Below are 13,161 nucleotides of genomic sequence, written 5' to 3'. Positions count from 1 at the left end.
CTAGCTACTTGCACTTATTATTCAAGAATTGCCTGTTCCTGTCCACCCCCTCATTTTCTGTGAGAAAACCAGGGTCCCTAGAAGAGAAACAGCTTGGCTAGGCTTCACACAATTAGTTTGCTCATTAATTAATTTTCTAAATATATATTAAGCACCTCCAGTGTGCCAGGGACTCTGCTGGGCCCTGAGAAGGAAACAAGACAAACGGCTGTCCCCCATAGAGCTGCAACCTAGTGGAAAAGACAGATGATAAATCAGCAGAAACGAAGAAAGAATCAATGGAAGATAATTGTATTTAGAGGAAGCTGTATTCATTTCCAAATATTCACCAGGGCAGTGAATATGAGCCAGGTGTTGGGGATCCATCAATGTCCAGCGGGGCAAGGCGCCAAGGCCCCATGGAAGTTAGCAGAACCAAGACTTGCCCCGGGTTCCCCCTGCCAGCCCAGGGCATGCTTCTCTTGACCTTATCCCCGGAGCTGGGCTCCAGAGCAGGGAGGCAAATGCCACAAGGAATCTAAAAGGCTTGTCTCTACCACCCAGCACTTCTTTGGTGTGTTAGTCTGAGCCCCTCCAGAAGCAGATACCAAGAGCAAGAGGTTTACTAGGGGAAGCATCTGTGAGGGAAAGTGGGGAGGGAGCTGGGGAGGCTGGGAGAGCTGACAGATCACATGTGAGGAAGGAAGGAAGGAAGGAAAGTTGGGAGAAAGAGTCTTAACTCACAGCATGGTTCTAAGAAAGTTTGCCAGGATGGGGCATCTTAAAGCCAAGGTACCCATCAGAGGAGTGCCAGCTCTCCCAAGAGTGTGCCCACCCTAGCGTCCCTGCTGTGCTCCAGCTGGGAGTGGCCCGGGGGAAATGTGGCCTCTGGATTTCAGACTCAGCACTGGGGCCATAGGTCAATTATGTTCCTGCAGGAGTTCTGAGCAGCACATGGTTACAACCGGCATCCCGCTGACCATGAATGGACATCAGCTGTTGGATCAGACGGCTGCCAGCTAGAGGTTGCCCGACTCTCTGGAGGTCATGCCAGGGATCCCCTGCCTCTAGCCGAATGGTCCTTTCTCTAGCCTAAACAGGAGATGGAGAAGAGCTTGCTCACTGTTAAAGAGCCTGGCAAAGCATAGGTTGGGGTTGCTCTGTCCAGGACAGACATTGCCAGAGAGAGGAGTCACGTCTGGCCCAAAGTCTTGTTTTCACTCAGCCCAACATTCATTGAACACCTACAATATTGAGAGCCACTGGCGTATCACTGCTTCCTTCTCGTCCTGTTCCCACACCAGGCATTCGTCTTGGGTGAGGGATGGATGAAGCCTTGGACCGCATAGTCTATAAGCCAAGGGACTAAAAGGCCACTCTCTCTTTTGGTTTCCGTGTGTCTGAATTATAAAGAAGACTTGTGTGGGAGTCAGAAGCCCTGTGTTCTAATCCTGCTCTTGTCTTCTCCTTGCTGTTGACTTCAGGGTAGTTATATAATCATCCTGAGCCTCAGCTTCTGGGTGGTAATAAGATCATGTGGCCTTGGCATCCTCTGATAAACAGAAAAGGCATTGAGTGTTTTAATCCCAGAGGTCCTTTGATCCCGCTACCCTGGGCAAGCCAGGCTTGGGGTGGGCAGAGGGCGGGCACAAGGCTGCTTCCTAGAACGAACTGTCTTCTCACCCTTCTCTTATCTGTGCAGCTGCCACCCAGTAACCGGAGCTTGTGCCTGCCAGCCAGGCTGGTCTGGCCGCCACTGCAATGAATCCTGCCCTGCTGGCTACTATGGCGATGGCTGCCAGCAGACTTGCACCTGTCAGAATGGCGCCGACTGCCACAGCATCACCGGGGGCTGCACTTGTGCCCCGGGCTTCATGGTAAGATGGGAGGGGCCTCCCGTGGCCTTCCTGACCTCCACTGGGCCAGCTCCCCTCACCTGCTGGTGCAATCAGGAATGTGGCTTTGCACCCAGCTGCCTCCTTGTGTCTGCCTCAGAGATAGACTCCATGAGGGGAGAGCCCCTGAGGCTGTTCTCAAAGGGCCAGGGTTTGTAATACTAAAAATAATAGGAGGAGGGGGTCTTTCCATCACCCCCAACTCTGAAGGTTGCCTTCCTTTGTGCCCAGCTCCTCCCTGTCCATATCCTTATGCACACAATATTTTTACATCAGAAAACCACAATGCACAGAGACAGTTTTGCATTCTGCTTTCTTTCACCCACATTGCTATGTTGCTGCTTGGGCTTCTTAATTATGGTTTTAAATGGCTGCATAACACTGCAGGAGTAGATATACCCCCAGTTTCCTCAGCCATTTTCTTACTGCTGAATATTAAGTTGTTTCCAGTGTTCACAGCGAATGTTGCGGTGAGCATCTTCATACAAATAGCATTTCCCCCGCCCACCCCCAATGAATTATTTCCTTAGGGTGAATTCCCAGGGTCAGTGGGCATAATATATTTACAGCTCTTGATGGATGTTGCCATATGACTTCTCTCAAGAGTTCTATAAATCTACACCGCCACAAATTGTGTATGAATGTACCTATTTCAGAATAACTTTGCTAAAATTTTATAAATTTTTGCTAATTATATAGGTAGAAAATGGTTCCTCAATGTTGTTCTAATTTGCATTTCTCTGATTATGAGGGAGAGTGAACATCTTCCCTATGTTTGTTTACAATTTGTATCTTCTCATGAATTATGCTGGTCTTTATGAGGTTTGTTTTGGGGAACTTGACATTGGAAGTGGAATCCTGTTCAAAGGCAGGGCATGTTCAACAGGCTCAAGGAGTCAAACACTCAGGGGTTCTCTGTGGCCATATGTTTAATTGTGCTGTAGGAAGCGGTACAATTGTGCAGTTAAAAGAGTGTGGCCTTTGGAACCAGACCTGGGTTGCACCCTGGCTCTCCTACTCACCAATTATGTGACCTTGGATGAGTGACTCAACCTCTCTTCCGTTCTGTTTCCTCACCTGTGAAATAGAACACCTGCCTTGCAAGGTTGCTATCAGGTGTCAAGATGGGATATAGAGAGTGTGCATTCTAGCAGGCCTCTCAGACAGTAGTAAATGTTCTAAGCACATATGGTCCTTGTTCACTTGCAGGTTCTGATTCAGTAGGTCCGGCATGGGGCCTGAGGTTCTGCATTTCTAACAAGCTCCCAGGTGATACCAATAATGCTGGTCAGCTCCTCACTTTGAGTAGGATGCTGATATGTAGCCATGGGTCTCAACTTGGGCTGCACGCTGAAATCTCTAGGAAAGCTTTATAAACATCAATGCCTGGGACCCACTCCCAGAGATTCTGATGTATTTGGTCTAGGCGTGGTCTGGCTGAGGCCAATGTGCTGCTAAGATGGAGATCCACTGATCCACAAAGAATTCTTGTAGATCAAATGAGGGTTTGCTTGGTGACAATGGCTTTTCAAGCCAAGTTGCCTTGGTCTGCAGAGCAAGGCCCAGAACAAAACACTGTTCAAATTGAAATGTGGCTAGTTCTGAATTGAGATGTGAAGTGGAAAATACACATTGGATTTCCAAGGCTTAGTATGAAAAGGTGAATATAAAATATCTCCATAATTTTGTTATATTGATTACATGTTTTATATATATATAAATATATATTTAAAGTGTGTGTGTATATATATATTTTCTTCTTCTTCTTTTTTTTTTTTTTTAAAGAAAGAGTCTCACTTTGTCGCCCAGAGTGGAGTGCAGTGGCACAATCTTGGCTCACTGCAACCTCTGCCTCCTGGGTTCAAGCAATTCTTGTGTCTTAGCCCCCTGAGCAACTGGGAATACAGGCATGTGCCACCACGCCTAGCTAATTTTTGTATTTTTAGTAGAGACAGGGTTTTGCCATGTTGGCCATGCTGATCTTGAACTCCTGGCCTCAAGTGATCTGCCTACCTTGGCCTCCCAAAGCGCTGAGATTATGGGCATGAGCCACTACTTCTGGCCTAAATATATTTGTTTAAGTAAAAACACATTACTAAGATTAAAAAAAAAGAAAAGAAAAAAGAAAAGTTAAGATCTCCCTTCTTCTTCCCCAGTGCAGATAACACTGGGTGAAAATGAACTCTTCAGCATCTTTGAAAGAGAAGGAAGTCTGGTTTTCTCTTTAACTTACCTTTGTTACTGTAAATTTTTTGCTGTAATTTCCACAGTAAAATGGAGGTGCCCTGGGTTTTGAATTTGGGTAGGAGAGAATAATTGTTTGGGATTAAAAATCTCACATAGCCAAGTGGTCAGGTGACTGAAGGTGACTGCACCAGACTGCTCATGGGTGACCCGTGTCCCAGCTTGGCTTCTAGCATAGCTCTAGGACTTTGGGCATCTGTGGATGTGGAGTATACAGGGAGAGAGAAGAACCTATTAACTTCTAAGATGGTCTACTGTATGGACTCCATGGATCAAGTCAGGAAACACTGTTCTGGGGAAAAGTAGGAGCAAGAAGGTATGTGCATACATAGGAGTGGGAAGTTCACTGAGGGTTGTACGGTCTGGTCATACGCATTGTCTGTGTGTCTGCTAGGGGTCTTGCCTCTCTATTCCCCCTTCTTTATCCCCAGTTGCCTGCCTACTCACTGCTCCTCAGAACAAGGGAAAATCGGGGCCCCAGAAAGGCCTAGGAGACTGGCATCTGTTTGCTCATTGTCCTCAGTGCTCCAACAGTCTGGAGGCCAGACCATTGCCTCTCTTCCTTGCACCTGAGATGCAAATGACTTCCTCTCCTTGAACTTTGGGGCACAGGTGCATGCCAGAGTCATCTCACTGTGGAGTCTCCCTGCCTGGGGCTCAGGGCTAAGACAGATTGTGAGTCAAGCTGCCCTGGTGAGACCCAGCGAATTCCCATCCATCTCCCCCCACCCAGCCTCATTATTCCTGGAAAGGCTCCTCTGGGGCTCTGTTGGATATTGGGCAGGGGCTGTAGGAGGTGATTACAGAACAGTTCATTGTTCTCAACCAGCATGACTCACTCCTGCCTGCATCAAGCCCTGAGGGGGAAGCCGTTCCTCTTGCCCTCACTCCAGCTTCTGAGTGAATGCAACTTCCCACAATTAGCCAGTTCTGGTCAAAGTAGGGGCAATCAGCAGAGCAGACTCAGCAGAAACTCGCCTCACGACGTCCCGCAGTCAGTAATAATTAGCAATGGCTTTGTTGGTTGCTTGGTTTGTGAATGTATGTTCACTGCCTTTATCCTTGAATGATTTTAGGATGAGTAATCAGTTAAGGACTAATTAAAGGAGCCCTTTTCTGGGTGTTTGGAAACCTTCATTCTAGGCTCAGTAATCTTGGACATGTCACTTCACCTTACTGGGCCTCCATTTCCCTATCTGAACGATGGGAGGAGTAAACCAGTTTTGCCTGCTATTGGATGTGAGTAGCCCCCATGACAGTGGATGTGAAACCGCATCCTTAGCTGTCCCCTCTCACCCCAGCTCTCCCTGCCCAGGGTCTTTAGGGAGGATATTGGGACAGCTTTATGAAAGCAGACTCTGGGGGCTGAGAATGATCTCGGGCTCAACATAAACATGAGGAGTGCTGATGAAGTAGTGCAGAACCACACATGTGAGCTCAGTGACATGCCTGCCCTAGCCAGGTGGTCCCCACCCCTGAGAGCACAGGGACATGAGGCAGAAGCAGGCCCTGCTTGGGGCTGTGGACTGGCCTTCACACACTTCCACTTCCTTCCCAGGACACTGGATGTTTCCTCTGCTAGGACTTAGGGGGCAGGTGGGGATGTGGAAAGACTAATCAGACCCCCATCCACCCATCCAGGAACCTGTGTTCCAGTAGTACTCACATTCACACTAGCAGCGAACACTCACTGAATCCTGGCTGCATGCTTCATCTGACTTATGCCTCACAAGGACCCTGTGGAGATGCACTTTCACTTTCCTCCATTTGCAAATGACAAGCTGGAGTTCAAACAGGATTAGCAACTTGCCTGGGATCACAAAGTCAGCAGTGGTGGGAGACACTGAACTCTCATGTTAGTTGATGAGCTTTCATTGAAGGGTCACCATGGAACCAGACAAATCTAAGTTCAAATCCTAGCTCTCCAATCCCCACACTGACTACTGGCAAGCCACTTATCCTGCCTATCATTGAACTTCCTCATCTGTTAAAACAAGACTTTCCTTGTGAGAATTAGGAACATTTTATGAAAAGTTCAAAGCCAGTGCCTGAAAGACGACAGAAACTTGGTGAAGTAGTAGCAATTACTGGTAAGCTATGAGAGTAGTTGGGGGAACGTTGCTTCCCCCATGCCCAGCATACCAGTAGGAGGGTGTTGGGATGAGCTGTAGCCAGGGATACCCGATGGATCAGAGCCATGAACGTGCACAACTGCTGTTCTAGGCAGGTCCACCCAGGCACCTGTGGGTCACCCTGAATGGTCGGTCTCAGGAGGCACTGTGGGAGTGGACAAGCCTCTCAACATTTGGGGAAATGGAGATAGAGATGGGGGTGGGAAGAGGGCCTGGGCATTTTACATGTTCGCTTGGCAGCAGTGATAGAATCACTTGGGGTATGCATTGGTAAATTGCACTGTGGCTGCCCAGTGGGGGCAAAGAGCCTTGGACCAGAAAACAAGAAATGAGTTTGTAGCTTTAGCTCTGCTAACTTTCTGGGCTTCTATTTCTCATCTATAAAATGGGAATGAAATTCCCTGCCCATTGGAAACAGTGGTGTGGGAGCTAGTCATTCCAGTGGGAGTGCTTACAAGTGGAAACAGCATCGTTTCAGCACGTTGGACAGCCTCATGAGCCAGGGTTTCAAGGCTACTCTGTGCCTTCTTAGAATCCAGGGTCCTTGCCCAGACAGAACACCAGGGTGAACAGGGGTGGGAGAAGGCAGAGTGAGGGGTCACATGACACAGTGGTCAGACCAGCAGAGTCCTGGAATACCTGTCTCTGTGAGGATGATCCGATCAAGGAGGTGAGGACTTCTTCCCACCCCCCTGAGCTAGGGAATTAGCTGAATTGTGGATGAGGGGACTAAGTAGAGCTGTCCATCCACTTGCAGGTTAGCATCACATCACCCCTCTCTGTGGCTCCCCACTGCCCACCAAATAAACCTCAAATCCCAGGTCTTTGTAACATGCCCTCCAAACTAGTCTACTCTAATCTCATCTCCCACTAAGTCCTGCCACAATCTGTGCAGCACACAGAACTCATTTCCCCACACACACAGTACAGTAGTCCCCCTTATCCATGAGGGATACATTCTAAGATCTCCAGTGGATGCCTGAAATTGTGGGTAGTACTGAATTCTGTACATACTGTTTTTTTTCTATACATACATACCTACAGTAAAGTTTAATTTATAAACTAGGCACAGTAAGAGATTAACAGTAATAACTAATAATACAACAATTATAATAATACATCATAAAAGTTATGTGAATGTGGCCTCTCTCTCTCTCCAAATATATTCAAAAAAATTTTTTTAGAGATAGGGCCTCGTTCTATTGCCCAGGCTGTAGGGTAGTGGCACAATCATAGCTCACTGTCACCTCAAACTCCTGGGCTCAAGTGATCCTCCTGCATCAGACTCCTGAGCAGCTGAGAATACAGGCATGTACCACCATACCCAGCTATTTAAAAAAAAATTTGTAGAGATGGAGTCTCACTATGTTGCCCAGGCTGGTCTGGAACTCCTGGCCTCAAGCAATCCTCTCATCTCAGGCTTAAAATATCTTATTGTATTGTACAAACCTACTTTATTTTTCTTTTTGAGATGGACTCTTGCTCTGTCGCCCAGGCTGGAATACAGTGGCGTGATCTTGACTCACTGCAACCTCCACCTCCCGGGTTCAAGCAGTTCTCCTGCCTCAGCCTCTCGAGTAGCTGGGTTTACAGGCATGTGCCAACACACCCAGCTAATTTTTGTATGTTTAGTGAAGACGGTTTCCCCATGTTGGCCAGGCTGGTCTCGAACTCCTGATCACATGTAATCCACCCGCCTCGGCCTCACAAAGTGCTGGGATTACAGGGGTGAGCCACCGTGCCCACCCAGAAACCTACTTTACAACCACAGTTGACCTCAGGTAACTGACACTATGGAAAGTGAAACCAAGGATAAGGGGGCACTACTATATGTTCTCTGGGGCCTCTGCTTTTTCCCAAACCTCTACTTCTTCCTAGAATGCCCTTCCCATAGTCCCTACTGCATCTACGAAAATCCTCAGCCTTTCAGGAAATCAAAGGCTGCCTCTTCCATGAAGCCTTCCCTGAATACTCCTCTCTTCAGAATTAACTATTCCATCCCTTTGTTTCCACTGTGTGTGGCTCATACTCAGGTTCTATCTTCCTAAGGACAACATGTTTCCCTCTAACCCTGGACCCCCTAACAAGCCTACCATGCCTACCACACAAATATCTTGCTCAGCAAACTCCCTGAAATGAATGAAATCCCTGGTAGACACAAAGCAAAAGTTTCTGGAACATTCCTGAGCTTTACAGTAAGGAAATTCATGACATTTCCCCAGAGGCCTTGCCAGTAGGGCTGGGACTTGACTCTACCTGTTGGCTTCTCTGAAATTTATGTAAACAGATAGCTACAGTGGGACTGGAGCAGCTGACCCCTGACACCATCTCCAGATTCTTTGAGCAATGGCATGAGCTTCTGCCTTATGAAATTTTGTATAGTGGTTTGCAGAGACTCTGGTGCCAAATTCTTTGCCTTCAAATACCAGCTTTGCTGCATATTAGCTGTGTGACCTTGGGCAAGATACTGTACCTCTCTGTGCTCCCAGTTTCTTTTATTTCCTTTGTGTGTGTGTGTGAGACTAAGTCTCACTCTATTGCCCGGGTGTGTGTGTGTGTCTAAGTCTCACTCTATTGCCCAGGCTGGAATGCAGTGGTGCAATCTTGGCTCACTGTGCAGCCTTGACCTCTCTGGGCTCAGGTGATCCTCCCACCTCAACCTCCTAAGTAGCTGGGTCTACAGGTGCACACCATCATGCCCAGCTGATTTTTTTTTGTATTTTTTTTTTTTTTTGTAGAGATAGGGTTTTGCCATGTTGCCCAGGCTGGTCTTGAATTCCTGGCCCCTCATGATCTGCCCATCTTGGCCTCCCAAAGTGTTGGGTTTCCAGGTGTGAGCCACTATGCCCAGCCTGCCTCTAGTTTCTTATATGTAAAAAGGAATAATAACACAGCTTCGTAGGATTATTGGGCTGACTAAATTAATTAGCAAATATAAAGTGTTCAGAATATCCAGCATATTAGTAATCTTTCAACAAGCATTAGCTATTATTGCTACTGCTGCTGATGATGATGCCTCTACTGCTGCCGCAGTTATTTACACCAATGGGTCTCTCACTTGAAGAGGCTGACTGGTCCTGGCCTGAGTGCCCTGTTTGGGGGTAGAGGTGGAAATGGGGGTGAGAGGAAGGAAGCAGTTAGTTGAATCTTTCCCCTGGCTGGGAATGGCAGGGTTGCCAAGGGCTCCTAGGTTCCCAAGAGCAGCCACAGAACCGAGAATAGACTTCCTCATCACATGAGGGAAGAAGGCTGATTTCTCAGCCCCACCATGCTCCTCTGCTGACCAGCCTTCCTTTCCTTAATTAAGGCCTCACCTAGGCAGCAAGACTGATGGAGCCTCCTCCACTGCTGTTGGACTAATTACTGCCACCTTGGTACCTGCAGTGAACTGCCTGTGAGGTCACTGCCAGGGCTGCAAAGACTTGATTTCTCAGACCCCCTCCCAGCTGCCTGCTCCCGCATGGATCCAGTGTGGCTGGGAGATAAGGGGCCCTCTGGCCATTCCTCAGCCCAGATGCTCCCTTTCAGCTCCACTGTGATGGGGATGGGAATGCAGGAAGCAGAGGAGAGGGGCTCCAGTGTTCCCTCCCATAGGATTCGGGGCCCATATTTCTCCCCAGGATGACAGCATTTCTATTACCTTAAAGGGTTCATCTATTTATGCTGCAATTTTTTGAAGCCCTGTCTGCCATTATTGAACCCTGCACGCTGGCGAGGGGAGCGGGCACTCCATCACCCAAATGAACAAATTTGTTTCCGCATTTTTCTCCCCTTTCTCTATGCCACTGGTAGGTCATACAGAAACCTCAGCTGCTCTGACCAGGGAAGGTGGGAGCAGGGAGCAAGAGTTATGAAAATTCAGATCAGTGGAGCAGTGACTGAATTTCCCTCCAAGCTTTCCGATGTCCTTTAAAGACGTTATGTTCCCCCGGCCTCCCCCCGCTGGGCAGAGTGCGTGTCTGCCTCTTGGATAGCTCCTAAGCTGAAACTAGGGAGTGAGAGAAGTGTGACCGGTAGAGAATGCAGACTGAAAATGACAGCCAGGTGACATGGATATCATGTGTGTGCATTTTCTCTTCTAATTGTTTCATTCTTCATCAAGCTGAGATCTATAGACTGTTAGCCCTAAGAACAGAAAACCAGCTTCTCATCCCCTCACCCCCTACTATTGACTCATTTCCCAATTATTGTAGTAAAAGATTTTCCTGAATGCAGCACTGGGGATGAGGAATTCACCCTTTAGCTGCCATGCCTGTGCGAGCAGAGGAGTACAAATACCGCAAAATAGCAGAAAGGATCCAAAAATACAACATACACACATACACACACACACACACACTCCAGGACCTAAATCCCAGCTCTGTTATCACCTCCTGTGTGGTCTTGTTGGCGTTACTTAAGCTTCTCAAGCCTCATTTTTCCAGCAATAAAACAGGATAATGAATGGCACTATGCTGTAGTGTTATTCTGAGGATTGAATTAGATAAAATAGGTAGAGCAAAGTCCGGCACGTAGGAAATGTTCAGTAAATGTTTGTCAAGGTTTATTATGTGGCTGTGGAGAGAAGATATACTGCAAGCAAAAGGACATGGACTTTGGAATCAGACAGTCCTGGGTTGGAATCCCACATCTGTCAGTCAGTAGCTGTGTGACCTTAGGAAACACAGCCTCTTAGAGCCCGTTTCTCATTGGTGAGATGGATTAATAATGCCAGCCCTTCGACCCACTGAGCGAGATGCAGGATGTAACACTGTCACACAGGAATAGGTCTTCATAGTGGTGGAGCTGGGAGAATGCTCAGGGCTTCCAAAGTGTACAGCAAAAAAAGCAACGTCAGAAAGGGAACGTGAACTTCCCTCAGGTCACACAGGATATCGTAACAGAGCTGGGATGGAATACAGGCGACATGACTCCCAGCCTACTGTTCTTTCCTCTTTTACCTCCGTCTCATGAGCTTCCTGTACCCAGAGCAGACACCTACTGATGTTTCCCAGGGCAGGGAGGGACGGTGGGGGTGGCAGGTCAGTGGGGGCACAAGGGGAGTCACCAGGGGGTTAAGTCATGTTGTCAATTCACAGAGCGAAGTAGGGAAAATTGGTTTTATGTCACCAAGATGAGTCCAGACTTCCCTACCATACAGCTTATTAGGGAAAACTGCTGACTCTTCTACTCTAAAAAATAAACATTTGCCATCTCAGACCACCCTCTTGCTGTCATGTTCCTGATGTCCTTATTATCAGTGCCCTCATTACTGGGGTCTGGGCTGGGGCTTTGTCTCAGGCCTAGTGGCTGCAGCAATCTCTGTAGCAAAAGAAGCTGTTGGAGCAGATTTGAGGCATCTATGCTTTAAGTATATCCAGTTTTCTTTTTGTCTAAGTCTCTAGCATAGATGGGGCTTCTGCTGGCTCCCAGTCCTAGCCAGAGCCCAGGGCCTGGGTCTGACCTCACCAATTCTAGAGGGCAGGGATAGGGCCACAAATCAGGGAAGCCTCCCTGAAAGGTCTGGAGAAAGTAGACAACCAATTGGGGGTGATGATGGCTCATATTTTGCAGTGGGCCCTAGGCCAGGCACTGTGTTCTGTATACATTGTGTTTAATCCTCACAACAACCCCGTAGGGTGGGGCTGTAGGATCCCCACTTTGCACTCCGGGATTCTACTCATCCTTCCCAACAGCTTGTTTCATTGGTGCTTTACACCAGCCCCAGGAGACAGGCGTCTGCATTTGCACCCTCATCGTGCAGAAGAGCCCACAGGCTCTAGTCCCCCCACAAAATCTGCAGGCCTGGAACAAAGAAAGCTGCTGGCTCTGCGCTCAAGCTTCAGTGCCCCAGCTCCCCAGCCCCCTAGTCCAGCCCCTCCCAGTCACCTCTCCCTTAGTCATTAGCGCCGATAATTCCATCTGCAAGAGTAATTATCAACCCCAGGAGGGGAAGGGATTCCTGCCAGAAGATGTGATTATGTCTGGAAAATGAAGGATATTGCAGAAAAAGGTCATGAATAAATTATGTCAAGGTGGGGCTAATAAGAAAACTAACAATGGGGGTAAATGCAAAAAAGAAAAGAAAAATCAACAACAAAAAAACTATTTAAAAGTTATCTCCCAGAAACACTAAAAAATAAATGTTCTCGCTTCTCCTAAAAGTTCTGAGGAGGGAGATACAATACCCAGAGACAGGCCCATGGCTTCACAATTCCCTGAGACAGGCCCAGGGAGGCCAGGCAGGGGCTCCCTGGCCATGAGGCATAGGTGTGGAGGAGGGTATAGGGAGTGGAAGGAAAAGAGTGGGAGCAGAGCAGGCGGGCCCTGCATGCCAGGGTGGGCTCTTGTGCTTAAGTCAGCAGGCAAGAGGGAGCCACTGCCATCTCGAGGAGGGGTATGACAAAACAGTACTGTATTTGACCTCCATTCTCTGTGTCAGGAGATGGTGATGTCACAGAATAAGAACCAGCATACAGGCCGGGCACGGTGGCTCACACCTGTAATCCCAGCACTTTGGGAGGCCGAAGTGGGTGCATCACCTGAGCTCAGGAGTTCTAGACCAGCCTGGCCAACATGGTGAAACCCCGTCTCTATTAAAAATACAAAAATTAGCCAGGCATGGTGGTGGGCGCCAGTGATCCCAGCTACTTGGGAGGCTGAGGCATGAGAATAGCTTGAACCTGGGAAGCAGAGGTTGCAGCGAGCCGAGATTGCACCATTGCACTCCAGCCTGGGTGACAGAGCGAGACTGTCTCAAAAAACAAAAACAGCATGCAGTAGATGCTCAATAGGTGCTGGATCCCATCCTCTCCACATGTCTTCACTGGAGGCTGCTTGGTAGAGTGGGGAGAGCATGGACTTTGAGTCAGGGAAACCCGAGTTTGCATCTCAGCCTTGCCATTCACCTCCTGGGTGGCTTAGGGCAGGTT

General features: G+C 48.2%; 1 protein-coding gene across 1 annotated transcript in view; it reads left to right on the top strand.

Annotated features, from left to right (window-relative positions):
- The window catches only part of MEGF11 (multiple EGF-like-domains 11), a 254,935-nt gene that overhangs the window by 190,992 nt on the left and 50,782 nt on the right, over positions 1–13,161 (top strand). Inside the window, exon 9 of the mRNA XM_011968341.1 lies at positions 1,682–1,856. Coding sequence (XP_011823731.1) covers positions 1,682–1,856 — 175 coding nt within the window. The remainder of the gene's footprint in view (positions 1–1,681; positions 1,857–13,161) is intronic.

Source organism: Mandrillus leucophaeus, unplaced genomic scaffold, assembly GCF_000951045.1.
Source record: "Mandrillus leucophaeus isolate KB7577 unplaced genomic scaffold, Mleu.le_1.0 Scaffold12, whole genome shotgun sequence".
Lineage (NCBI taxonomy): Eukaryota > Metazoa > Chordata > Mammalia > Primates > Cercopithecidae > Mandrillus > Mandrillus leucophaeus.
This window is presented reverse-complemented; position numbering and strand designations above follow the sequence as displayed.